Here is a 25,461-nt window from a genome sequence, read left to right on the forward strand (position 1 = left end):
GAATTCAGTGGCTGTAACAAGAGTAGACAACTAGATGAAAGTAAGATACTCCCAGTTCAGTTTCGACGCACGTCATGTGCTTTTCAGTGACTTTCAGAGTGACAATCCTTGAGCACTTTTTATCTCAACACCCAGCCCCAATACAGTCTATTGAGAACACGGGCCCTGTTGAGTACCCTCGTAGGTAGACCTACCCAGAAAATCTAAGTCTTATATCCATAATTGAGAAAGCCTATAGCTTTATGGTGTGCGAAATCACAAAATTCACCATTTTTGATGAATCTCAACATTCTTGAAAAAACTCAAAAGTCAAGAACAACAGCACTTGAGGACTTTGTATTGTATTTTGTAGTAAGAGATGTGCATAGATGCCTGTAGAGCAAAATACTCATCATTTCAGCACAGTTTTGTGGCTTGTCCATGGTATGCATCTTGTTTCTTGTTGAAGTTATTCCACTCTCAGAATGGATGAATCACCCAGGTTATTCATAATAAAACATTGCTCATTCAAGCATGATTTACAGCTGGGGATGATGAGAAAAGTGCAGTCAATGTACAAAAATATGAACCGAGGACCATTAAGGACTTGGCGCTTAGTTTAGACACTCTTGCTAGAATGCTATCTCATCTCTGAATTCTTCACTATAAAATCTCAGAAAATCTGATATTGTCTTTAAGCAGTAGGTTAACAGTGCCCGTGTTTTAATTTTTGCATAACTCAAATGAAAACTACTCGAAAGACCAATTCGTTGCACCTTGAGATTTTGGCGGGGTCACAGCTGTGACCAGCACGTGATATGCGTCGAAACTGAACTGGGAGTATCTTACATGTCGCCGCATTTACGTATAGAGTCGGTTTCGCGTCGCGTCGCGAGTGTGGGAATTATTAAATTGAGGAATGGTTGCATAATCATTGTTGCATAATCAAGCGCACACCTATTGGCTAACGACGTCGATGATCAGGTTTATCCTCGTACAGGTAACACGCTCGTTTCCGAAGACTTGGTAGAAGCTGAGTGTCAGTGCTGCAGAATAGACAGGGCAAAACTCGACTTTCGAAGTGGTATGTACCCTATGATGACGATGAGAAGGTCAATTGGTGATCGTAAAACGGGGAATGTCATTTAATGCTCGAATTTAGGTCCGCCTTCGAGGGGAAGTTCATCGGCTAGTGGCTCCAAGAGATCAGAAATACCAGTCCAACTTTGTTGAGGTTAGCCTGTGTCTTCGTTTCAACAGAGCTATAATTGATGGTGGAGCTGCAGTTCCGGAACTACAAAGTTGTTTACAGAAGATATGCCGGTCTCTTCTTTTGTGTCTGCGTGGAAGCCAACGATAATGAGCTTGCTTATCTTGAAGCAATACACCTTTTTGTCGAAGTCCTAGGTTTGCTGACCCTGCAAATATTGTTGGCGTAGATTACTGACATGAAACACAGATTCATTTTTTGACAATGTTTGCGAACTCGACCTCGTTTTCAACTTTTACAAAGTCTATGCCATACTGGACGAGATATTTCTTGCCGGAGAAGTAGAGGAGACGAGTAAAGACGTCGTATTAACGAGGCTTGAGGAGTTAGAGAAGTTGGAATGACGTTCATGTATTCACATAGTGAGTTCATTTCCTTTCCATGAGTCACTTCCAATGACCAGACATGCAGCCCTGTGTATCCACTAGTGCTTATCTGGAATAATACTTTGTCCAACACGTGTGACTTCCCCGTCTTGCAATGTGCATTATCTCTCCGTCATCTATGCGATTCTACCAACTGCATTGAGTACTGATTGACTCGATATAGACCGAAGCTTTACCGGCGCCAGGCTAAGTTTCTGCATTATCTGCGGATCTCATTACGCTGCCCGCTCGCCTGGGCGTATCGATTGACATCGGTTTCATGTTGCTTCCTGCACTCCCAGTCAACCCCATTCAGCTCGCTTGTCTCACAGACATCTTCAAAATTGGCATCCTCTTGAGCGAACATCCCGGATCCGTCGAGAAAAAGTTGCCTTCAGGAGAAATGACGGGTGATCAAGCAATGAAGGAAGTTCTCGCGTCCCGTTCCAACTAGGTTTCAACAACTGTCATGTTGCATCCCTTTTCCTTTTACATTTGCTTTCGGGTTCGGGTGTGAAATCTTTTAACGTTACCTTTCAACGAAGACCAGGCCACCCCTACGGACCAGTCTGTCCAGACTCTGGCGGTCTTCTCGGTCTTGAATAAGGAGCCCGAGTATTTTTAAAACCTCATCAAAGGTATAATCTCTCCACTTTGTAACATTGAGAATCTTGAAGTCATTTATATCAAGAGGATCAAGTTGTCCAGTGTCAAGTCTTTGGATCGGTGAGTCTTTCGCCCGCTTATTAGGCCAGACAGAGGTCTATGATCCGCTATACAGTACAAACACTCAATTTGGACCGATTTTCCTACTCAAAGCTAAAGCATGAGGTCAACTATGTCTCTAGGGAACACAGATTCAGAATCCACTGACGAAATTAATCCCCGAATTTGCGGACACATGGTTATCGCGTGTATGAGGGTCTGAAATTCGAAGGCTGATGAGAATTGATGTGACTTCCGATGTATTATTGGTCCATATTCGCTCCAGGATGAACTGCGAGTTGCATCAATCAAAAGCGACCGCGATATGGAAGTTTGAAGGGGAAGAAGCGTTGAGTAATAAGGAATACAAAATTCCGGGATATTTCCCTGTTTCCTTCCGAGAATAAACTCATCAGGGTTCACCTCGAAACATGTTGATCCAGATACTCGACCGCCTCCACTTCTCCATAAATACAAGGCGCCTGATGGTATTTTCATTCTAGGACGTGCAATTGCGCAGTCGTTCGTTTAGCACTTCCCACTACCTCTGATATCCAGGCATGTCCCTTCATATCGTATTGGGTTCCTGACTAATATATGTATCTCTCGCTATTTAAGGCGTTAATTTTTCGTTTGTCAGTTCTGTCCACACTCTGGTGATGTGAGTGATTCTTTCCTGTTACATATTCATTTCCCCTTCATCGGCATCTATGTCCCGCGAGGGTCTTCGTTATTCCAACCCTGATAGTCTTTTCTACGAGGGCAGATTTCTCCCTCCCCTTGCCATCCCATCAGCCCTCCCCCCTGCTGTTTTCCATTTTCGTGCTCGGTTTACATTGTTGCGTTTCTAGTCCCACAGTGGGATTCTAGCTCACCTTCTGGGCTTCTACCTCTTCGATTCGGAACAAAAACTTGGGTTGAACTCGAATTTCATCGCGTGGCTACGTTCCGTCCCAAAAAAATCTCTCCGAAGCCTTCCACGCCTCATCCGTTAACTTTTTCACTGCACACACACATATTTGACCTTGTTCCCTTCCAGGAAAGAAAAATCCATCGTTGTTATAGCGGTACTATTATCTCCGCCTATTTTGACAAAGAACCCCAACCCTCGGCTCTCCTGCTCGATTCGGCAGCTGCATGGCAGGACAAGGATTTGGTCGATGAGGACACAGATAGGGACCCATTAGAGACATGATGGAACTGTCACTGGAAGCGTATCGCATCATCGTCAACAACGTGCGGAGCCGCGTTGATTTGGCAACGTTGTGCCTCGTATCAAAGGGGTTTCGACGCGTCGCAGAACGCGCTCTTTACAATACGCTGTTCATGCATGAAACAGAGAGGACAGAGCGGATATGTAAGACGCTGGTCAGTCAACCGAGGGTCGCGGAGCTGGTGGAGGCGTTGACTATTGCAATTGAAGAAGGTGAGGAGAGGAGAGGAGAAGGAGAAGCACCTGCAGAGGAAGATGAGGAAGAGGGAGGAGGAGGCGACGATGAAGCTACTGACACCGAAGAAAACGAGGCACAGTCAGGAGTCTTGGAGCCAGACGATCAAGACGAAAGTATGGAGTTAGCAGTAGCACTGGCGTTGTCACTGGAAACTGGTCCGCATGTCAAAGTGCCTACAACTTCTTCCAGTGCGAGGGCGCGACTAGAGACTGAAGAAAATCTCTGGCCTGCTATCTCTGACGCGTTGAAAAAAATGTCCAGGCTCCGTCATCTCAGTATCGTCATCGACGGATCCTTTTCCTCGCCTTACTCTGGCCGTCTTGCCTGGATCCTCACCGATTGTCCTTTTCGGCTAAAAAGCTTCCATTCGGACATGAGGTGGGATGAGAACTTGGTAAGGTTTCTAAATGTACAGGATGAAATCGAGGATCTGTATATTGGAGACTACGACGAAGGAGAGGAACCTGGGGAGGTAGAGGAATCTACGGGGCTGGATGAGAAAACCCCTGTCACTACAATGTCTTCAGGCCCTGTTGGCCCACGCGCCTCTCACAATAGCCTTACCCTTTCTCCAACTGCCCTGCCGCACCTATTCACCCTGGAATGCACTTTCTCGGAAGCGGCCATCGCTATTGTGCCTGGTCGTCCCGTGTCAAGGCTAAAAACATGTTTTTCACGCACGGATCCGGAGGGAAAGAGGGCAGAGATGAAGGTTTTGTTTGAGGGGTTAGGAAAGGCGTTGGTTCCTGCCAAGAACAGATCAAGTGCTAGAGGGGGTAGAGCGGTTCAGGAAGGACTAACGGGAGGTAGTGGTAGAGGCGGATGGTATGCTCTGGATATCGCTGACGCAGAGTACGAAGAAAATTTTGCGATGGATTTACTAAGGGCCGTGGTGAATTTAACTTTGGTCAGGTCGGGATCCGGTGGTCACGGTAGAGCGGCAGGTGCGACTAAATCGACTGGCAGTCTCAGTTTGAAGGGTACATTGAGGTATCTGGGCACTCTGGTTTTACCCGTGGGTGGAAGGGAGGTTAGTCATGTTATTCAACGGATGATCCGTTTTTTGCATGTAACTCATAATTTTTTTTTCTTTCCATATTTTTCCTCGAACGAAAAAAACTGTATTTCTTACGAACAACTTGAACCCATTCAGCGGCTCTTGTTCTATGGTCTTCTGATGCAACTCCGTTATTTGTGCTGTGTCGAGCTCGAGATAAGCGCATGGAATCCTTCTCCAACCGTCGTAGGTCCAGTAGCTTTCCGCGCGTTGGGAAACGAGCTCAGGTTATATTGTCCTGGGGTGGCAAAAATAGTTTTTGTTTCAATGAACGCGGGGGAAGGTGAAGACATCGGGGAGCGAACGACGGTGGAATGGATCACAGGTGAGGGCGTAGCTAGGGTAGAAAGGGAGGTGATGAATGGGATGAGTGGCACGGAGGGGTTATGGAGAGATGTCTGAGAGAGTAAGTTGGATCAAAGCGGCGTCTTTCTGTCTATCCTCTTCGGTTTGATATACTGATACTTACGATGCCTTATAATCAAGTTTGTACAAATCATTTTTGGCCCTTCAATCTCTTGATTTCTACAATGCATTCATGAAATTGATTTGATACCAATATGTAGCCCAGATTAAATAATATGTTTACGTCCGCTCATTTTGTTACCACTTTATACCATTTATCGGACATTCAAGTCAGTGAATAAAAAATAAAATGGACACACTGGGAATTGAACCCAGCACCCCCCGCAAAGAACAAGCAATATGCTAAGCGGATGTGATAACCAACTACACCATGTGCCCATATGAACGGCAGTCACATGTTCATTAATTAATTGATGCGCCATCATTTTGCAACGCGCCCCGACGTCATTTCGTGACATCACCTTCTCGATGATCTCCCTCCGAGTCCTCCATCGTAGATATGACGTTTTTTATTCGAATAGCGCGTCATTGTAATTGGAAACATATATAAACGCTCATCGATTTTTCGAAATAATAATTTCCTCAATAACTCTAAACTCATTACCAATCATGTCTTCTTCCAATGGACCCGACAAAAGCACTGGCCAGTATCACTCAATGAAAGGCAATGTCGTTGAAGCTGTGAGTTTTGACTTTATTTCCGTGTTCGCGACTGTTCGCTCAATGTGTATCATTCTAATCTAGGTCGGCAATCTCACTGGCGCTGAATCCTGGCAAACATCAGGCAAACAAGAACACGCCGAGGGCGAGACAGAATACAAGGCTGCCCAGGCAGAAGGAATTGCAGAGGGCGCGAAGGACGAGGTCTCCGGCTATGTATCTAGTGTTACGGGTGCGATAACAGGTGACAAGAGCAAACAGACTAGTGGTGAGTACTACAAAGTTACGGTTATAGTCCATTATTTGTTTTTTAACATCTGACTCGCCGTGCCATCTGCTTCTGCGACGCGTTGTTCTGATGATATATTCTTTAGGAAATATCCAGAAAGAGACTGGCAAAGCCCAGAAGGAAGCGAACAAACAAGCATAACTTGAAGCGAGTAAGTAAACTTTATATGCAGGCTTTTCCCATATTTAGTGACCAGAAGTTTCAAGGCAAATGTAAATGTTGTACATACTGTATGACACTTAGGGGTACAAACTATCTGGTGTATATGACATGTAAATTATACGTTAAACTTTTCGGCCAACGACAATTTTTTAAAACAATAAATGTATCGCATCCTTTTGAAGCAATGATTTATTCCCTATTGCAAACTTAACCCAGAGAATACAATAATTTGACATACATTTTTCCTCTGTTCCTGTTATTCGGTTGTTCAAATACACCTTTTTATACGATGGTAATAGTGAGGCAACAATAGTCACTGTGCGTGTAAGCTAATTACTTCTCCTCTCATCTAATTCCAGATATATCTTGAGCTGAGAGCGTTGCCAGTGAACTTATAATTATGAACTTTGTGTCGCATTAGCTTTATGCAGATCACCGATTTAACCACACATATGAACATACAAGTTCAATTGATCAACTCTCGCTCAATGGGACTAGATAAATGCCGACGAGGCACAGAGTCCGTGAGCGTTGACTCCCGCTAGAACTTCGGCGTCCCAGCTCAAGGTTGGTAAAGTTGTTCTGACAGTCGTAAATCCGCTCCAGAGAGGCATGATTGCTGGAAAGGATAATCTATATTGTCAACTATTCTTAGGGACTAGGGATGCGGGACCGTGACCATTACTAGACATCGACAAGCATTCAAGAAAACATCCAAACCTCAAACTAGCTTGTAGGTTAACCTAGGATTGACGTCGTACTTACAGGGTAATTACTACCAAGACCTAGAGATACTTCTCCTTTGAACGAGGAATAAAGCGGCACTTGAACGGACGTGGGTGGCTTAGCATGGTCGTCGGTCCAGACTCAGACGACTTGGATTTTAAGTTAGGCTTGACGAAGGTCTCATCCTCGTAGTCGGATCCTGGCTCAATTGAGAATGAAGTTAGGATCGAAGCAATAGCAATCCACAACAGATCAAGGGCAATGTGTTTTCCAGGCTAATTGCAAAAAGAAACATTCAAAATTCACTGAGATGTCCGAAAAGAGGGGGACGACAGAGAAGGCTCACGCAGACACGTCTTCCGAACCCAAAAACTGGCGTAGCTGGATCTTTGATTGCGGGGTCAATTTGCCCATTGGAATCGAGGAACCGTGAAGGGTTGAATAAGTGCGGTTCGGGATAGTCCTCTTCATTATGGAGAATGGACCTCCATACCAGTGAAGACATATGTTAGGGACGAGAAGGTTATATTATGAGTCTCCCGGACGTACCAAACATTCGCCAAAACGATAGACCCCTTGGGAAGGAGATATCCCGCATATATGTCATCTTCGATGAGTTCATGCGGAAATGCTGAAAACCAAATATCCCAAGTTGTAAATTATTATGTACATAGTCGATTGATAATTTTAGGAGCTCCAGGCTTGAGTAATACTACTCACCGAGCGGAGTGACAGGACTGTACCGCAGCGTCTCTCGAACAACTGCCGTGATATACGGGAGCGATCCCACATCGTTGAGGCTCGGTAGATTTCCTGGTCCAAGAACTCGCTCAAGCTCACTATGAGCTTTGGCTTGAACTTCCGGGTTCCTGAGCATCGCCAGGATGAACTCTCCTAGTAGGGGGAGTCGTGTCACGGTCGTGTAAATAATATGACAAGTCGGGAATTTGTGATTGACTCCTCATACCTAATACGGAGACAGGAGTATCTGCGCCACCTTTGAACGCTGTGAGCCACCGAGGCCGAACTCCCTAATTGAGCGAAATTGTGCATTTACCTGAAAAAGCCGTGATTGCAGTTATTTTGATCAAATCTTCCTGGCTCGCCAAATCCTGCTTGTGATCCATCTCCTCAAGGGCAAACGAGGTCAGGGACGGCGCGGCGATTCCCATTGCCTGATTTTCATAGGCTCCATTAACAGAGGTGTGAAGATTTAAAAAAAATTGCATACCACTTTCTCTTTGGTGACGTTGAAAATACTTTCAGTCATGTTCATACGCAAGTCGGACCACTCTCTTGCTTTACGCTGAAAGTCTGCTCCGGGGAACCATTCGGGGATATATTTTACTGGGGAGAGAACAACACACGTTAAGACATCCAGGCCTCGCCGATAAGGGTTCGGTCTATACTCACATATAGGAATTTGATCAACATAGAATGCACCAGGCGTTCCCCCGATGCCCATTGATTTGACTGCTGCCATGCCCATGGGGAGATATGGTTCTGCTTCCTCGTCTTTGAGACCATATGTGATATCCATGATGAACGCCGCAGCCCATCTAAGGAAAAGAAAAATACGAACTCAGATAAGTCTATCCGCCATACACTCGGGACGGAGAACATCAATTGCCAACTCACGTTTGTAAACTTTGCATAACATTATCTGTATACGGAAGAACGCGAATCAGATCATGCGTTGCACTCAGTTCCTTTTGGTGGAATTTCTGTGGATCAGTAGGGGGGAGAGCTTGATTTAGAATCTTCCTCTGTGCCTTCCACAAATCATCATTGGGCCTGAAGACAGCCGAGGTCCCCCACCTATGATTCTGGATGTCAACAATAACAGTTACAAAGAGTGGATTTTTTTTTTCACTGAATTCTCACCCCATAAGCTCTCCCAGCATTATTGCAGGAGGTCTACTTGAGTATATTGAACCTCGATTGTCTAATAGATCGCTAACCATCTTTGCAGAATTCAATACAACGATCGAGTTCCCGAGCGCGCTCAGATGGATGATGTCCGACTCTGATGAAAGACCATGAGCGACACGATTTAGCTAATTCACAATGTGTAATACATAAAACGTATATACTACGTGTACTCACTATATTTCTGGCACATCTCAGCATACTTTAGCCAGATACATGCTCCAGTCGGTATATCAAACATGTTCTCGACTATCGGAAGCTTCTTCGGACCTGGAGGAAGAGGATACAGTCGAGAAGGTTTCCAGAGTGAGTGAAGAAGGAGGAGAATTGGGAGAGCAAAAATAGTGGCGGCGGCGGCGGTAAGGGCGTATGCCATTTTGTGCACACCCAGACAAGGTTGCGTCTCAAGGAGGGAATATAGGGAACTTGGAGCAAGGGAAGCCCAATTGCTTTCTTGAGATTGTGAATGCTGTGAATATTATAGAGAGACGTTATTAACCGAAAGAATCTGGAAAGTTTGACAAACAGGATGAATGATACACATGACTAGGTCGATGGTTCGATATTACATAGTACCAGTGAACGATTTGTGGATGCCGGAATCTTCCAACTTCTATCTATGTAGCATTTGTGACCGTGATGCTCGCAGCCAACAGTGGCAACGAGAAAAGTGTTATCTCGATGCGAGGAAGATGGATTTAGATGAATCAGCATCAGGTAGAAGGTAGAAGTGCTTAGTCCTGGTTGATATTATTAACAAGGCCCAGCTTGAGGGATCTTCTCTAGTGTTTAGATCACAGCTACGCGCGGGAGGGAAGACAAAAGACGGAAGAATCTTGACCTCAAGAGCGCTTGGCACTAGCTAGAAGTGAAAAAAGGAAGGCAAGTTCACAAAAAAGAGTTTTGGGTTCGAAAAATGAGAGCGTACGCTTGAGTATAAGAGGGCACTGGGGGCTACTGACTAGCCTTACCAGAGGTGTAATTTAACCAGAAGCAGGAGCTTGGTACCACACGAGCGGGGAACTCAAAGTACGGTACAGACCTCTACCAAATAGCACCAAACAATCGTAAGCTCTAGGATCTCCGGCCCGCAGCGAGCGCGGGTTGGAAGTTGGAACGAACCTTCGTCTTACTAGGTTTTACTCCCTATGCGTTGTAATTCTCTACACTCCTGGACGGTAATTCGTCAGCAATGTGAGCCAAAAGAATCTAACCAGTACTTCTGCAATCTCCCGCTGTGCCGTTCACGGATAGAGAACAGCCTGAGGTCAAGTTCAATGATATATACGCTGCACTTATGGATTATACGATGGCAATACGGTGATTGATCTCAGCAAGAATATGCTCGGAAAACGTGGGATAGGAAAGTATGGACTCAAACGGGTACCAGCCTTTGCGAACAGTTGTGCAAAAGGTACGTTCTTAAGCACCACAGGTATTCGCGTATAGCTTGAGCTAACCAGATGGGATGCAGACTTCAAATTACGGTATATCTAGAATATGCCCGCTGTTTACGCGTGAAAACGTTCACTTTCTAATGTCATCTATTCTTGAGCCACTCATAGTCGCTTCTCCCAAATTCCGTCTGTTTCGACCTCCACTTACCCGTTCTAAGCTCGAACGTTGGATATATGCGGCGGGCCCGAGACGCTTACTTGCCATGATCATTGACGCGTTATGCTGCGTTAAGAATGCGGGTGTTCGTGCTATGAGTAAAATCTTCACCCTGCTATTAACGAGGATAACTACTGAGCACCTGCTGTCCCAGTACTCCTCCTCTGAATTTCAAAGGATCTCCGCAAAGCATGACTCGGGACTATTAACTTTGCCGATGGGCAAGATGGAATTAGTACACTTAGAACACTGTTTTACCCTCAAGATGACTCGGACATGTACTTATCTGTGGAGACGTGCCGGATGTACCGCCAAAGTCGTTGGTTTCTCTGTGATGCGCAGGTGTATACATTTATACTCATTGACAATGCCTTGCACACCCGGTGTATACCCTCTGAGCGGACAAACAAGTTGGTTATTTTTAAATGGCATCCGAAAACTCATGATTAAAACCACAAAATTCACGTTCAATAACGCCTCGCACCATCGTTGCTTCTAGGTCACAATCCACTACGATCTATTTCGCCATTATGGTCACCACAATTCAGTTTGAAGTTTTGACTCGAAAAATTTGAAGCCCCCCCGGTTATACGCGCCCGTGTCTTCTCGCGACAGTCGCCCAAATGTCGCCTAATTGACATCGCAGCACCATGTAAAGCTCGTTGGTCCATTTACTTTTTACAGAAACATGTAATAACGAAACGGAGCATGCTGGGGGTGCACCTGGGGCACAATAGATTGATGAGAAAAGAAAGCAAGCGGTGAGTCATGTGTAGGGCCAGTGTAGCCCGAAAAACGGAAACGGAACGGTATTTCAGGTTCCGTGGAAGTTCCTAAATTATCGATTACGCGGATAAATCCTTATCAAGGTGTTATCATGTACGACTAGGTACGACTCTTTCTTTGATTTAAACGGTGTGTGTGTTCGAGGACGACACTCACAACCCCCCTCAAGATTTTGGATAGTACCCCAAGTCAAAAAATAACCAACCATGAATAACTCTGAGAACGTTCTGCCAGGATCGGAAAACAAATCGAATATCAAAAACGTAGTCGTCTTGGGAGCTGGTAGGTTCTTATCTGCGTATTTTTATTTTGCATTCTGCACCTTTTTCTCCCTTCTACTACTGACTCGCTTGTATCTAGGCGTAGTCGGCCTCACAACGGCTATAACTATCCTCGAATCGAACTCGAAACGCAATCTGAACTATAGAGTAACGATCCTCGCCTCGCAACTACACACTGACCCAAAATCTATCGCTTACACGAGTCATTGGGCTGGGGCACACCATGTTTCTCATTCTACAGGAACTGGTGGGTAACCCTTTATTTGGAATGCATGATAAAATGTAATATGACGCGCGTCGGGTTGTTTTTCCAGGAGTCTCCGCACCAGACGCCAATTCCTCAACTTATACCACCGAGCACCCAGAGCAATTAACCATCGACCAAGAAACTTTTCGTGTCATGTGGGACTTATCCTCAAAGGAAAGCGATGCGGAGAAATGTTTTATGAGGATTGAACAGGTGGAGTATTATCATGAAGAGATTCCTATCGATGAGAATACTGGGGAGAGGAAGCATCATTTGGGCTGGTATCCTGATGTGAGTATCGACAGAGTTTCTCTTTCCTCTATGTAGTAGTGTTCCAAACTCACTCTGACTCTCGTTTTTCAGTTCAAGATACTCTCACCTTCAACTCTTGAATCGTCTCCGCTATCACTCGCTGATCTAAGCGTTCACTCCGGCGTATCGTTCAATACTCTAACCATTGACCCGCCCGTTTACCTTCGGTATCTCTACGACCGATTCATTCAGAAGGGTGGAAAGGTAGTAAAGGGGCGAGTTGATGATATTAAAGATATCAAGGGCGTTCAGCGTGTGTTACGCGAAGCCATCGAAAGTTCTGATGATACCCCCCCGCCCATCGATGCCCTGATAAACTGCACCGGGCTCGGTTCTCTCACGCTCCCTGGTGTCCAAGACGAGGCTATGTACCCTCTCCGAGGTCAAACTGTTCTTATGAGGACACCGTGGGTCAATTTCGGTAGGACGTTGAGTAAAAAAGGGAAAGATGGCAAAGAGGATCTATGGACGTATATCATTCCGAGAAGGAGTGGGGATGTGAGTTGGATTTTCTACTTTGTTCTATGTGTGGTTTTTTTCGATTCCTTCGTCTCGTTTACATTTATATCAAAATTTCATCGTCTCGCCCTCCTATCATCGGACATATCTTTGTGATTGTCATTGATCCGATTGTGAATTCGTTACTCACTATTTCCTTCATTTCCTCCTTTCCATTCAACTCCATGATAATGAACCACCTTCCACACAGGTAATCATTGGCGGCACCAAATCGCCCAACGATTTCTTCCCTACTCCCCGTCCAGAGACTACACTAGACATCTTGCGGAGAGGGGTGAGGCTTTGTCCCGAGCTGCTGCATCCTCCACCACCGACTGCTTCCACCAATGGCGCTTATACTCCTATTACTCCTATAACATTGACCCCAGACGCTCTCGACAACCTCTCCGACACTGACTTCCTCAACCTCGTCGAACCCTTCATAATCGAAGCCGGGTGTGGCTTTCGGCCTGCGAGGAAGGGAGGGTTAAGGCTGGAGGTTGAGTGGATTGTTCAGTCCGAGACTGGATCTGCACCGCAGATACCTCTCGTTCACAATTACGGCCACGCAGGGTCTGGATTTCAGAGCTCGTGGGGGAGCGCGACGCGTGCGATGAGTTTATTGGAAGGAGCGTTGTAGGAGCCGTGTTAAACTATATTCGCGAATGACAACGAATGGTCGTCAGTCACGTCAAGTCGGGGGGACAAATTACATAGGGAAAAATGGGCACAGCTCCAGGAGCGAAAGAAGGGTAGTCAATGTGATAGTAGGATGAATCACTGTATATGTACATTCTCTTCAAGAATCAACATGCTTTTTTCATTCATATTTCAGTTGGGAATGACCTGTTTGAGATACGCAACCGGGATTACTGGGGTTTTTATTGAGATATTAAGAACTGAACCATACTACGACATAAAAGCCAGGCCCTGCGGTTCTGCATTTTGGAGTTCTCAGAATCGATAATTTAGTCCGGCCTGATCGATATCGATGATTGATAACTGGTTCTGTCTCTGAGAGCACATGTTATATGGGCACATGGTGTAGTTGGTTATCACATCCGCTTAGCATGCGGGGGGTGCTGGGTTCAATTCCCAGTGTGTCCATGAGTTGATTTATTTGAGCTTACATTTTTCTGCAATTTTCATTGATTTACCCTCTCCTCCTTTCCGATGCCCCCCATCTTTTTCCCCTCCTTCAGCTCAAAGGCCCCAGTAGATGATATTTTTGAAATAGTACCATGCTATACGCTGATCCTGAAGGAGATCAAAGTGTAATTGTGCCCGGGGGATCGAGGTGTGAGTGGTGTACGTGTGCCGAGGTGAGCGAGTTGAGGCAATAGTCTGTACCTGGTCATATCTGGCAATGTATCTTCACCGTTTCGCCGGCACAAGTAGAGAATGTGAATATCACAGTATCAACATCATAAAGATAGACATTGACCTAGTACAGTAACGACAGACATATTTACTTACAAAAGAGGTATATATTATATACAGCAATTGCTGAAAGTGAAGATAAATAATGTAGATAAACCAATAAATAATTATAAAACTCAGCAACGGCGTAGTCCTCCCATAAAGAAAAGTCCAAGCCCAAGCCCAAGTCCAAGCCCGAGGTGGAATCCAGACATCGAATGAACTGGAGTATTTTTGCGTGCATGGTTTTTTTGAACTTGATTTGCGGCTGTCGGGGTATCCGAAGCACCCGGTGTACTCGAACTACTAGGAGAACCAGAACTCCAAGTAATCGAGGTCGAGGAACTCGAAGCACTCGGCGCATCCGACGTCGAGATTCACGGCGAATTCGTGTTGATCGCTGTAACCATCACATCCAACGCAGCCATCTGACCCCACGTAGTGAACTCCTGAGCGGGTCCAGGCCACGAAGGCGAGTACGAAGTACCGTTTGCGGCGAGTTCCAGGAGCGCGTTGTACTGCAAAAGGGGGAGGAGCGTCAGTAAAATCAAGTTTATTTATTATGTTGAGAGAACTTGGGAAGTACCTGGACATCGTTATAACTGTGGATGAGGATTTGGAGAGCGCTGTTGTCTGCGGAGCGAACGCTGACTTCGTCGAGGCCTCGGATGAAGATGGCTACATGGAAGGAGTGATAAAGGGAATAACAGTAAAACAGTCAGCATCAATTCAAACAACGACCACCTCCATAAAAATACCCACCTTTGAACCCAACACCATCATTATCCGACGTCTTACTAGCACCTTCAGTGATAATCCCATTGCTTCCTTGCCAAACAGGTGATTTCACAGCAGCAGCGGTGATGTTGGTCATTCTGCCCACAGGTTTAGTAAAGTCATAGTCAGAAACACCAAAGAAAAAGCAACCGATGTAAAAACTCACAGCGACTTCCAAATAGCAGCCCCCGTAACATCCTTCAACACACTCAACCCCTCGATGTATTTCCCGGAATTATACGTGAACAGCCAGCTCGCGGCTGTGCGTGTGCAGTCGGCTCCGCTGACGCCGTCTAGGATGATTCCACTGGAGCTGATTTGGAGGTTTTGGATCCATTGAGCGCTGAGGGTGGCGGCGGCGGTGTAGGTAGAGTCGCCTGTGGTTTCGGCGAGGTAGGCGGAGAGGCTGAAGGGAGGGAAAAGGGCAAAAATAAAGGTAAAGGGGAAGGAGAGATGGGGTGGGGAGGTTAGAATAGGGAAAGAAAGGTCGCGGGAGATGTACTAGAGACGTACGTGGTGTATAAGCTATAATCAGATTAGCTCAACCATCACTCACTCAAGATTCAAAAAAAAACACTCACCCAGTAGTGATCGAGTTGATGCCTGTATCATCACTTGTCGGACGCTATATCATGTTTTAACAAGTTCATGTTTAGATATCTCCCAACAACGAGAGGCTGAAGGGAGAAGAACGAACCCAGAAAACACCCCCAGCCATAGTTTCTACAAGGACACACAAAGGTGAATGAATATGTTATAGTTTCATCAATAAGGTCGGTTCAACGAGGACTCACCTCCATAACACGTCCCAGCAATCGTGAAATCCTTGTTCGGTTGTTTTCCTGCTTTAGCGTCTGCTACCGAGACGACACTACACGTTGAAGAAAAAAAGTAGAAAAAGTTCAGTCCCAGCAAAATCAAACATATATACAACTGCGAGACGTACTAATTCGACACACGGGTCCAGATCGCGACAGCCATAGATAACATCGTCGAGTCCTGATGAGTATTTACCCAATCAACGAACATCCTCAGAAGGGATATGAAACACGAATATCTCACCCCGTATGCTCTGTAGGCATAGTATGAAGCCGTTGCCCACCACCTGATGTATATCCGAATGTCAACACCTGTATAGACCGCTAATAAGAAGGGAGTGTGTGGTAGAACGTACATCGCATCATCATTGTACCCATTCGGATCGAAGTTCGGGTAGGTCTTGTAAGCCGCCGTGAGGCCATTGATGACTTGGTCCTTATACACCGTCGAACTAGCCAGATGGTCGAAATTCGCCATGGAGGAGAAGACGTTGGCGGATTGCCAGAAGCCGATGCCTATATGACAGAGGAGGGTGATAATTAATTGATTAAATTGCCATTTCATAGGAAGGAGAGAGTGCGTACCATCGAACTGGCCATTAGACGTATCCAACTGAGGAAGAATAGTGTCGATCGCGGATTTCGCGATTGATATACGTTCAGCTAGGAGGCGGGAGTTGTTGAATTCCTGTGATATACGATCGTAACGAATCAGTTATCGAATATAGAACGAAAGAACGCCACTTTGACGCATACCCTCCATGTAGTCGGAACACCTAAATCCTGAGCGAATACTAAGCTCAAACTCGGGAGCAGAGCAACGAAGAATGCGAGGCGAGTCATGAATGATAGTGAATGGATGGATGGACGGATAGATGGATGAATGAACGTCAATTTATGTTGTGGAGCCCGAGGTTGCTCTGGACTATAGAAGCAAAGGCAAAGAGGGAGAGACCCAAAAGTGAAAGAAGAGACAGCAAAGGTGGCACAGAGGAAGAATGAAATATAAAGGAACGACCGTAGGAGTGTTTCAAACTTGGAACCCGAGCTTTTTAAACGAAACGCGTTACCGGTATGTATTATTGCCAAGCGGTATGTATGCTAGGGTCGGTGTAGGGTTTGAAATTTCATCAGAAAAATACATATGTGATGATGTCTATGAAACGTTTATATTTGAAGCAGAGTTTGTACACCCTCGCTAGAGCCTGCCGGAGCCGGTACGAGGCTGGACATGGCAGTACAATTGCATGGCACTACAGTACCTTTGAAGAACAACTTGGAGTTTAGAAATTGTACATACATGTAATATGAGAAGTCCAAAGAACCCGATTATTGAAAGGCAAGGAAACCAGGGGGAGTACAGGCTAGTACAGGGGAGCAAGAGCAACAGAAAAACTCGCGAATCGCAATAAGTACATAGCATCTAGCGTCCGCCGTTGGACGCCATCCACCGACGGAAACGCTAATTGCAATTCTGCCATCCATCGCGAAATTTGCACCGACGGAGAGTAGAAACTGGTGGATGGTCTGAGTTGGTACATAGGACGAAGAGGGATAGAAGGAGTTGGATGAGAACGAGGACGAGAACCGAGCTGAAAGCGGAGGAAAGTGGAGGACGGGAACTGACGGGAAGAACTATATCGACTTTTGGATGGGCGTCGACGGGAAGGTGGCGATGAGAATAATTCCCACGGGTACCTTTCCTGTGAAACCAACTATCGTTATTTACTGTTATATTGACTGTACAATATTAGTTTCAACGGTGAAACTTTTACTTGCGATTATCCCCAACCATCAATATCATCTCAAGCTGTCTTGTCCAAACCATTTCCCCAAGAGCCACCAAACGTACCAAATAATCACTCTTCGATCCCTTCAGCTCGTCAGTATAGATGATAAAATCAAAATCTTCTTCTCTCAATCCACATATATCCCTCATCGCATCGGCTTCAACTTTCACATTAGATCCAACCGACCCCACCAAACCTTTCCACCGCACAACCCTCATAACCAACTTCCACCAAAGCTTCCTCAACTCCTCCACCACCTCTCCAACCTTATGTCCATGCGGGCCTCCTCCAACATTCTGCGCTATAGCATAGAAACACCCTGGATCCTCCGCGTCGCCGAGCATTCCCCGCGGTTTCACGACAGCGACGGTAGAGGAAAGCGTGTCAAGCATATACAGGATTTTAGCGGTGATCACGCTCTCGGGGTGTCTGAGACGGACGACGAGAGTTCCACCACCGGATTGAGATTGAGTGAGGGATTGGAACCCGAGGAGGAGTTGGGCAATGGAGTGGAGGTCACTAGTTAATGAGGATGATGGAGAGGTGTGATCATCCAATATAACAAGATTAAACTTCCTCGACGACGCTCCTGCCATTGTATGCCTGTTTGACTCCGGACCCTGTTTGAACCCAAACAACAACTCCTGCGGTGGCCTCTTCAAATCCAACAACTCTGACGGGATATCAGCAGCAGTGGTAACTTCACTCGCCCCATGACCTAAACCTCCTTGAATAGATTCCTCGTTACCAAACCCAGACCAGCTAGTCAACTCGGAAGTAGTATTAAAGAGCCCCCGACGATTCTTTTCACCCGGACGACGCAGGTCTATCTTGGCAATATCAAGAAAGTATAGCTTGAATCTCGAGTTTGACGACCGAGTGAAAGGAGCATAATGTTTTTGATGGCGTGCGTAGTACTCTTCTTGTGCACGTTCACGTTCACGTTCCAACACTCCATCTTCAAGTTTAACGGTCTCTGGAGCGGACACCGACTCCCGCGGAAGCGGTGATATCCCCACCCCTATAGCGAAAGCGTTGTTTTGCAAAATAAAAGAAGCGAATCCGCCTGGACGACATCTACGACAATATGTCACGGTAGTCAGAAAAAAATACACATATATCACTGGCAAGAACACGAAACACTCACCCAACATCAAGAAAATAATACCCCTTATCATCAATATGCGGTCCACGAAATACTTTCGAGAATCTGCTCACGATTTCTTGGAATACCTTTGCACTATCAAGTTCATCATGAACCTCAAGTGATCCGGTTCGATTGACTCGAGAGCTAAATTTCGGAAGCTTATCATTTTCTCGAGGTTCTCGTCGTTGACCATTGAGTCCTTGTTGTTTATCTCGATATCCATGTCGGTTTCGTTCCTCTCCTCGTCCCCGTTCTCCTTCTCCTTCTCCCCTTTGTCCCGATTCTCTCTGAAACACCAGTCTCGGAACCGTTCCCTCCTTCCGGGATTTTACGCGACACTGTTGAAACCAGCATAAATATTTATGCATATATGCGTTGTACTAACCCCGGACTACTTATTCATCGAACAACTCACCTCTTCCCAAATCTCGAAAATCTCTTGCAACTCTTTCGCTCCGCACGCGATGAGATTTTCTGTCAACGTCAAAGTTGATGTCCGCGTCCGCGGAGTCTCGGTCTGCATCAAGTTCGAGTTGCTCCCTCCCATCTCCATCTTCGAGTCTACACACTCCCGTAACCATGCCGAACCCGAACCCGAACCCAATCCACCTTCCGAGCGCCGATGGAGTGTTTCATCCCAATGGACAAGTTCCTGTTGCGTGGTGTACGACGGTACTACTACTCGCATAGAAGGCGCACGACGACCATGTCTAGGCAATGAATTATTGGACTTGGCAGAGCCCGAGGAGGATGAAGAGGAGGAACCTGACCGTAACTCGGTACTCGCCTCAACGCCCTGCAACGGACGCACCGACGCCGCCGACCCGTCACGATTAATTTTGTTATTGTCAAAATACCCTGAACCTCTCGGAGTACCTGCGATCCCATTCGGAACCTCAGGCTGACGACGACCTGGGAATTCGCTGTGGTCCCACTCGGGCTCGCCATCGTGATGATGGTACCGGTCACTGAAGTGACGGTTCGAGACGTGGCTGATACTAATAGAATCATTATGGGAGTCCCGGGATTGTTTGAGCTGGTTGAGATGATCATTAGTGTGACTGGTTTGAGGAAAATGATCACGACGAGGGTGCTCCCGCTCAGAAGGAACTTGTGCAGGTCTCGTAGGACCCAAGGAGGAAAAAACAAAAGAAGAAGGTAACTCGGAAGACGGATTGTAAACCCTCGAATTTTGAGAAGAGGGTCCTAACGGGTGTTGTGAGTGTCCTGAGCGTCCACAGTAATTGTCGGCAGGGTTTTCGGGATGTGAGAGGTTTTGACGAGCGGACTCGACGGGCATACCAGAGTTATCTTCATCATAGTAAGAAGAATGCGGACCTACTTCTTGTTCTTGTTCTTGTATCCCGTACGGGTTCTCTGGTTTCGAATCGGAAAAACGCTCTGGACCGTGACCGAAACCGTAGCCTCGACCCCCATCGTAGCTCGAGTACGGGATATTCAAGTTCGAATTTGGGTTGTAGCCTGAGTACGACGAGTTCGCCATGATATACTTGAGTTCGTACAAAGGTACAACGTTTTTGATGCGTGCGGAACAAGGTCTTGGAAAGAGCAGAAAAACTTGTCAAATTCAAATCCTGTTTACCTTCGTTGTACGTAGCTGAATTGAATGTTTACATACAAAGAAAGAAAGAAAAAACTTCTAATGCAATGGTATTTCTCGGATCGACCGGTGAGGGGCAATCGGGGGGCGCTTAGCGGAGCTGGAAAAAAAGCAAGTTAGGTGGAAGGTAAATTGACAAAAGTTCCGTAGCCCAAGCCGAACCGAGAGCGAACTTCCGGAAAGAGCTTGCACTGGTGGCACTGTCAACAACAGTGATCTCCAACTATCGTGATCGTCCGAAGGCATCGTTGCAGTTGGAACAAGGAAACTGGTGTCAGTCAGTGAGGACTTGGGAAGGATAAAGGATAGTCAATAGAGGGAAAAGCAATACTCATTGACGGAATTTCAACAAGGCCAACAATGAGAAATCGGATGACAAAATTTTGACAGATTTTGACAAGGCTAGGAAGAACAGGGAGCAAGGAATACTGAAGGAGTGCATACATTCATTGGATGGTATGAAGACGTTGTTTGTTTGATTGAATATACTTCGCCGCTGGTTGGATGTAATAAAGAATATTTCAGCAGAATGTTGCGGAAAGTTCAGAATGTCTTTTAGTGTCTTGTTACATCTTAATGCAGACTATAATGGTTTATTAAGCAATTTACCCAGATGTCCGAAGGGCTGGTCTTTTCCTTTCTCTAAAATGTCCTCCACAACACGGTTTCTCTTCTCCTCCTCGGCACATACTGCAATCAAATTCCCAAATTCCTGCTGCACAGTTGTCCATATCTACCTTGTTTACAAGGCTGTCAATGACCTTGGACTCTGTGCAAGGACCAGTTTCAAAAAACTGAACGGAACCCAAACTCGTTGCACTCCAGCGATCGAAAATAATTGATTTATTCGGCAGTGTGGACTTTGGATTCTCGACGGTAGTGACAGTATTCAATGACGAATCATATACGTAGCAGTTTTTGGTGCCAATGCAAAGGGCGAAGAAAAAGGAAGCTGGCTCCTTCTGTTTTATTTTCAGCCAAGTCTTTCGATCTTTCTTTATGCGTGCAACTCTGAGAGTATGATGTCCACGTTTTGTATCTACATTCTCCTTGTCAACTTTGGGAAGACAAAGAGCTTGAAATTGATTTACTGTGGTGCTGGTCAAGGTTAACCACCATTGCCAAGGGGCTGGCAACACTAATGGAAGTGACACCGAGGAGAGCAATGATCAAGAGAAAACTTGAGGAGAAGAGTCCAAACAACATAGTAAAAAATGTCGTGTTTGGAAGTGTGAGGACAGTTGGGATGAGAGGACGACAATAGTAATGGCCACAATATGATCACTAAACAAGATAATCTGAGCAATGTAAGAATTAGGGAAGAGGAATTGAGAACACACCACTGCAAAGGATTCTGATGCCTACGAAAGCTTAAGTCAAATAAGAAGAAGAGAATGAAGAAAAAGCATAATATTGGTGGGGATACAGAAAAAATCATACCAAACCAGCATTGATTCTTTGGGGGGAAGGATTGCATTAGGAACGAACAGGAATAAACTTCAGTCTGCAAACGGGACCTTTTATGCATATTTAACTTAGGTACTCAAGGAGAAGAAAGGAAATTGCGATGATTTCACCTGGTGGTAACTGTCGCAAAGAGATTCCACCAGCCCAAAGGCATGCAAATCAATAGTCAATTCATTCACCCATCACCCTCCTTTGGGGATTTGTGTCATGCCCTAACCACAACCAGGCCTGCCTCAACACCAACCATATGTTCCCATACCTCTTATCTAGCTCTGCTCCCCCTTAAGACAGTACCACCATCCCCCTGGAACCTTCCCATTTCCTGAATGTCCGACGACTTTCCCGACACGCATAGCTCCCCGACACGCCTACAGACCTCCTACGATCAACTCCATTAAGTAGCAATCTCAATTACCTGCCTCATGTCCGCTAGATCCCCTGATGTTCCCTTGTTTACTTCCCGTACCTATTTAAGTAATTCCGCAACGTCCCCAAGCCCCAGCTTGGTATATTTTGAACACACACCCTTTTGCATAGGTCCAGTCTGTCATAAAGTACGCAGCCCCTATCATTTTCCTTTTCTCACCGTCTCGACGCCTTTACTTGTACGATACATCATCCCATCACTGTCAAACCCCCATCGATTACTGATCCACCTGACCCATCTTCTCCTTCTATTGGCTTCCGCCACCTTCCTTGTTCCTAAACTGTACAGTATTACATTGTTGTTTCTCGCAGACCGGATTATGTATATATAGCCAACCCTCCACAGCCTGGTCCCTTATCTTGACCTCTCTGTCATTATCTGGGACCAGGTATGTGCTTACTTATTATTACCTATGACTACGATACTCAATATATCTCTGTCATTATCTGGGACCAGCCTGCCGCCGTTCTGCTTAGTCGCTCCGCCTTGTCCAGTCGCTCCGCCTCACCGTTCTGCTTAGTCGCTCCGCTTTCCCGCTCCGTTAGTCACTCCGCCTCTGCCGCTTCGTGACATTAGGTCAAGATCCATTACTGCACTGACAGCCTACCAATAAGGTTGTCCTTGCAGGGTCTATAGACACCACGTCTTCCCCAGTTCCGCCCGACTCTGAAACACCTGTTGCCAGTATAGACTGCTCCGCACTCCCGCATGCACTTGACCCCAGAGACCAAGCTCACGCCCATAACAACGACGATACTTGGCGCGATTGCCAGTCTCAACCTTGCCCCAACGCCCTTTCGAACTCAATCCGAGAGCCACTCACTGTGAGCAATATAACCTTCCTGCCGATTCCCCAGCCCCGATTGCCTACTCCCATCATGTCGACTCCTATCCCGCCTGCCCCAAACACCTCTGCGGAGGATCTCATGGCTCAGCTCATCAGACAAGTAGCTAACCTTGCTACAGCTATGGAGGAACTGTCACGAAGCGGCAGAGGCGGAGTGACTAACGGAGCGGGAAAGCGGAGCGACTAAGCAGAACGGCGAGGCGGAGCAACTGGACAAGGCAACAAGGCGGAGCGACTGAGCAGAACGGCGGCAGGCTGGTCCCAGATAATGACAGAGATATATTGAGTATCGTAGTCATAGGTAATAATAAGTAAGCACATACCTGGTCCCAGATAATGACAGAGAGGTCAAGATAAGGGACCAGGCTGTGGAGGGTTGGCTATATATACATAATCCGGTCTGCGAGAAACAACAATGTAATACTGTACAGTTTAGGAACAAGGAAGGTGGCGGAAGCCAGTAGAAGGAGAAGATGGGTCAGGTGGATCAGTAATCGATGGATCAGTAATCGATGGGGGTTTGACAGTGATGGGATGATGTATCGTACAAGTAAAGGCGTCGAGACGGTGAGAAAAGGAAAATGATAGGGGCTGCGTACTTTATGACATTACCCCCCTCCTTATGACCATTGCCCTCGATGGTCAAGGCTTTGCCGCTGTTGGGTGTTTTTTTATGAAAGGCCCGAACAATTTTTGGTGCTCGACTGAGGTTGGCTGCGGGTTCCCAAGAGTTGTGCCCTGCGTCGTAACCTTTCCACTTAACCAAATATTCCAACTTCTTCCATCGAACCCGGCTGTCTAAGATCTCCTCTACTTCGTATTCCGGTTCGTCTTCATCCTCTAAGTATACCGGCTCTGGTGGTGTTGGTATTTTGCCATTAATGGAGTTACCTTTCCAGGGGTATAGTTTATCAACATGGAAGACGGGATGGAGGCGATCTAGGGATAGGGGAAGGTCAAGGCGGTAGTCTAAAGGGCCAATTTTCTCCAGAATGCGATAAGGGCCAAGCTGTCGATCTCCTAACTTTTCACTGGAAAGCTGAAGGTTAATGTCCTCTGCACTGAGCCAGACTAGGTCTCCAACTTTAAATTGATGAGCTTTCCGCTTCCCGCGTTCGTATCCCTCCTTCTGTTGTTTCTTTCCTAGGTGTAAGGCAGCTCCGGCATCTTGTCGCACTTCTCGGAGAATCCGTATACGGTCATCCACAGCTGGAATGCCGCTGCGTTGGCCCACTGGGATATTGAACAGGGGAAGATAGCCGTAGGTTAGCTCGAACGGGGACATGCCTAGCGCAGAATGAGTCCGTGAGTTAATCACAAACTCCGCCATGGGAAGGTGCTCTGCCCAGTCGTCTTGTCGTCGTCCTACATAGAGGCGGATGTATTTCTCTACTTCCTGATTTGCTCGTTCGGTTTGGCCATTAGACTGAGGACGGTATCCGGAGGTTAGATCTGATTTAATTCCTAGCCTAGCGAGAAGGGATCGCATGAGTTTAGCTGCAAACTGGGGTCCGCGGTCGGATTTAAAGTGAAGAGGAAGACCATGGAGACGGAAGATCTCTCGGTAGTAGATATCGGCAACGCCTTCGGCTGTGATGGAGCTGGTGCAAGGAATAGCGTGAATTTGTTTTCCATACAGGTCTGTGCAAACCAAGACAGCATCGTAGCCTTGGGAGTTAGGTAGCTGTGTTATCAGGTCAACCCCTACCTCTTCCCATAGACCGGATGGTACATCTAATGGTTGAGTTACGGCCCGTGGGTGTCGCTGGATCTTCTTACGGGCACAAACCTCGCATCCCTCAACGTATTTTTCCACAAAAGAGCGCAACGTAGGCCACCAGAAATGGGTACTGACCAAGTCGAGTGTCCCGTGTAGTCCGGGGTGTCCTGCAGTTGGATGGTCATGGCATTGACGGAGTACCTCAGTGCGTAGGTCATCGTTTGCTGGTACGTATACTCGACCTCGGTAGTAGACCAACCCATTGTCCTCTTCCCATTCGGCTATCCCATTGGCCAAGCGCTGTAGTCCGTGCTCTTTGACTGTCTTGAGACCCTCCAATACCTGTGCTTCCCGTTCTGAGGCTTTCCGGATACGATCCTCTAAGGGGTTCTGTAGGATCGAAGCTGCAATTTTTACGAAGTGGCCAGGTTTAAGGACTGTCTGTTGTCGGTTATCATCGCTGTCCGATACATGATGAACTGCCATGCGGGAGAGAGCATCAGCTTGGGTGTTTACTCTGCCAGGGCGGTGGATCATATGAAAGTCAAACCGTGACAGATAGAGGGCCCATCGGGCTTGTCGGCGGGTGAGGTCTTGTGCAGTGCGCCAGAATTCGAGGTTCGAATGGTCCGTAATGATGTCGAATGGTTGAGGGAGTCCTTCTAGAAAGTTCCTCCAATCCTTCAGTGCTTCAATGATAGCAAGCATTTCTCGATCGTAGATTTCGTAGT

At 46.4% G+C, this 25,461-nt stretch overlaps 9 protein-coding genes and 2 non-coding genes across 11 annotated transcripts; 6 read left to right on the forward strand and 5 right to left on the reverse strand.

The window, feature by feature from the left end:
• Positions 1-933: 933 nt before the first annotated feature.
• On the forward strand, positions 934-1,694 carry C8R40DRAFT_1151447 (clathrin coat assembly protein ap17). Its single transcript, XM_046229556.1, has 6 exons — positions 934-979; positions 1,032-1,091; positions 1,142-1,213; positions 1,266-1,386; positions 1,439-1,611; positions 1,661-1,694. Exons 1-5 carry the CDS (start codon positions 956-958, stop codon positions 1,591-1,593), a joined length of 432 nt encoding a protein of 143 aa, XP_046083473.1. The 5' UTR covers positions 934-955; the 3' UTR covers positions 1,594-1,611; positions 1,661-1,694.
• A 1,816-nt stretch (positions 1,695-3,510) lies between these two features.
• On the forward strand, positions 3,511-5,229 carry C8R40DRAFT_1071860 (uncharacterized protein; the record flags this gene model as incomplete). Its single annotated transcript, XM_046226391.1, has 2 exons — positions 3,511-4,800; positions 4,924-5,229. 2 exons carry the CDS (start codon positions 3,511-3,513, stop codon positions 5,227-5,229), a joined length of 1,596 nt encoding a protein of 531 aa, XP_046083474.1.
• Positions 5,230-5,483: 254 nt separating this feature from the next.
• On the reverse strand, positions 5,484-5,571 carry C8R40DRAFT_t184. Its single transcript has one exon. It is a non-coding gene; the product is annotated as a tRNA-Ala (tRNA).
• A 73-nt stretch (positions 5,572-5,644) lies between these two features.
• C8R40DRAFT_1117995 (mismatched base pair and cruciform DNA recognition protein) lies at positions 5,645-6,561 on the forward strand. Its single transcript, XM_046228676.1, has 4 exons — positions 5,645-5,874; positions 5,938-6,121; positions 6,228-6,293; positions 6,342-6,561. Exons 1-3 carry the CDS (start codon positions 5,803-5,805, stop codon positions 6,281-6,283), a joined length of 312 nt encoding a protein of 103 aa, XP_046083475.1. The 5' UTR covers positions 5,645-5,802; the 3' UTR covers positions 6,284-6,293; positions 6,342-6,561.
• Positions 6,562-6,870: 309 nt separating this feature from the next.
• Positions 6,871-10,000, reverse strand: C8R40DRAFT_1117999 (cytochrome P450). The gene is made up of 13 exons (XM_046228677.1): positions 9,888-10,000; positions 9,486-9,821; positions 9,137-9,428; positions 8,915-9,056; positions 8,669-8,848; positions 8,444-8,589; positions 8,262-8,377; positions 8,088-8,205; positions 7,998-8,027; positions 7,751-7,924; positions 7,580-7,661; positions 7,377-7,515; positions 6,871-7,305 (listed from the first exon to the last, which is right to left on the reverse strand). Exons 2-13 carry the CDS (start codon positions 9,501-9,503, stop codon positions 7,090-7,092), a joined length of 1,653 nt encoding a protein of 550 aa, XP_046083476.1. The 5' UTR covers positions 9,504-9,821; positions 9,888-10,000; the 3' UTR covers positions 6,871-7,089.
• Positions 9,874-11,372, forward strand: C8R40DRAFT_498743 (uncharacterized protein). Its single transcript, XM_046235259.1, has 3 exons — positions 9,874-10,153; positions 10,214-10,373; positions 10,423-11,372. The coding sequence occupies exons 2-3, from the start codon at positions 10,301-10,303 to the stop codon at positions 11,070-11,072; spliced, it is 723 nt and encodes a 240-aa protein (XP_046083477.1). The 5' UTR covers positions 9,874-10,153; positions 10,214-10,300; the 3' UTR covers positions 11,073-11,372.
• Positions 11,373-11,565: 193 nt separating this feature from the next.
• C8R40DRAFT_1173784 (uncharacterized protein) lies at positions 11,566-13,337 on the forward strand (the record flags this gene model as incomplete). The annotated part of the gene is made up of 5 exons (XM_046232073.1): positions 11,566-11,641; positions 11,720-11,887; positions 11,955-12,178; positions 12,251-12,697; positions 12,909-13,337. The coding sequence occupies 5 exons, from the start codon at positions 11,566-11,568 to the stop codon at positions 13,335-13,337; spliced, it is 1,344 nt and encodes a 447-aa protein (XP_046083478.1).
• Positions 13,338-13,730: 393 nt separating this feature from the next.
• C8R40DRAFT_t183 lies at positions 13,731-13,804 on the forward strand. Its single transcript has one exon. It is a non-coding gene; the product is annotated as a tRNA-Ala (tRNA).
• Positions 13,805-14,115: 311 nt separating this feature from the next.
• C8R40DRAFT_1118014 (endo-1,6-alpha-mannosidase) lies at positions 14,116-16,864 on the reverse strand. Its single transcript, XM_046228678.1, has 13 exons — positions 16,468-16,864; positions 16,297-16,399; positions 16,068-16,227; positions 15,956-15,998; positions 15,840-15,892; positions 15,688-15,764; positions 15,591-15,616; positions 15,475-15,518; positions 15,407-15,418; positions 15,060-15,299; positions 14,879-14,991; positions 14,703-14,794; positions 14,116-14,634 (listed from the first exon to the last, which is right to left on the reverse strand). The coding sequence occupies exons 1-13, from the start codon at positions 16,552-16,554 to the stop codon at positions 14,494-14,496; spliced, it is 1,191 nt and encodes a 396-aa protein (XP_046083479.1). The 5' UTR covers positions 16,555-16,864; the 3' UTR covers positions 14,116-14,493.
• Positions 16,865-17,452: 588 nt separating this feature from the next.
• C8R40DRAFT_1118017 (uncharacterized protein) lies at positions 17,453-18,747 on the reverse strand. The gene has a single exon (XM_046228679.1). The coding sequence runs from the start codon at positions 18,677-18,679 to the stop codon at positions 17,483-17,485; it is 1,197 nt and encodes a 398-aa protein (XP_046083480.1). The 5' UTR covers positions 18,680-18,747; the 3' UTR covers positions 17,453-17,482.
• Positions 18,748-18,777: 30 nt separating this feature from the next.
• On the reverse strand, positions 18,778-20,440 carry C8R40DRAFT_1118019 (uncharacterized protein; the record flags this gene model as incomplete). The annotated part of the gene is made up of 1 exon (XM_046228680.1): positions 18,778-20,440. A coding segment is annotated over exon 1 (1,109 nt), but the record flags the coding sequence as incomplete, so codon positions are not given.
• Between the last annotated feature and the right edge of the window lie 5,021 nt (positions 20,441-25,461).

Source organism: Lentinula edodes, assembly GCF_021015755.1.
Source record: "Lentinula edodes strain Le(Bin) 0899 ss11 chromosome Unknown C8R40scaffold_32, whole genome shotgun sequence".
Taxonomy (NCBI): Eukaryota; Fungi; Basidiomycota; class Agaricomycetes; order Agaricales; family Omphalotaceae; genus Lentinula; species Lentinula edodes.

Coding starts and splice junctions, on each gene's coding strand:
- C8R40DRAFT_1151447 (XM_046229556.1), top strand. CDS start 956: ATGATCAGGTTTATCCTCGTACAG. Junction 1,092..1,141: donor CCTATGATGACGATGAGAAG/GTCAATTGGTGA, acceptor GCTCGAATTTAG/GTCCGCCTTCGAGGGGAAGT. Junction 1,214..1,265: donor ACCAGTCCAACTTTGTTGAG/GTTAGCCTGTGT, acceptor GTGGAGCTGCAG/TTCCGGAACTACAAAGTTGT.
- C8R40DRAFT_1117995 (XM_046228676.1), top strand. CDS start 5,803: ATGTCTTCTTCCAATGGACCCGACAAAAGCACTGGCCAGTATCACTCA. Junction 5,875..5,937: donor AAGGCAATGTCGTTGAAGCT/GTGAGTTTTGAC, acceptor ATTCTAATCTAG/GTCGGCAATCTCACTGGCGC. Junction 6,122..6,227: donor CAAGAGCAAACAGACTAGTG/GTGAGTACTACA, acceptor TATATTCTTTAG/GAAATATCCAGAAAGAGACT.
- C8R40DRAFT_1117999 (XM_046228677.1), bottom strand. Junction 8,590..8,668: donor GTTATGCAAAGTTTACAAAC/GTGAGTTGGCAA, acceptor TCTTTTCCTTAG/ATGGGCTGCGGCGTTCATCA. Junction 7,306..7,376: donor GGTTCGGAAGACGTGTCTGC/GTGAGCCTTCTC, acceptor TTTTGCAATTAG/CCTGGAAAACACATTGCCCT.
- C8R40DRAFT_498743 (XM_046235259.1), top strand. CDS start 10,301: ATGCTCGGAAAACGTGGGATAGGAAAGTATGGACTCAAACGGGTACCA. Junction 10,374..10,422: donor TGCGAACAGTTGTGCAAAAG/GTACGTTCTTAA, acceptor TGAGCTAACCAG/ATGGGATGCAGACTTCAAAT.
- C8R40DRAFT_1118014 (XM_046228678.1), bottom strand. CDS start 16,554: ATGACTCGCCTCGCATTCTTCGTTGCTCTGCTCCCGAGTTTGAGCTTA. Junction 16,228..16,296: donor GTCTAATGGCCAGTTCGATG/GTACGCACTCTC, acceptor TCTGTCATATAG/GCATCGGCTTCTGGCAATCC. Junction 14,795..14,878: donor TGATGGTGTTGGGTTCAAAG/GTGGGTATTTTT, acceptor CCTTCCATGTAG/CCATCTTCATCCGAGGCCTC.
- C8R40DRAFT_1118017 (XM_046228679.1), bottom strand. CDS start 18,679: ATGATAAGGGGTATTATTTTCTTGATGTTGGGTGAGTGTTTCGTGTTC.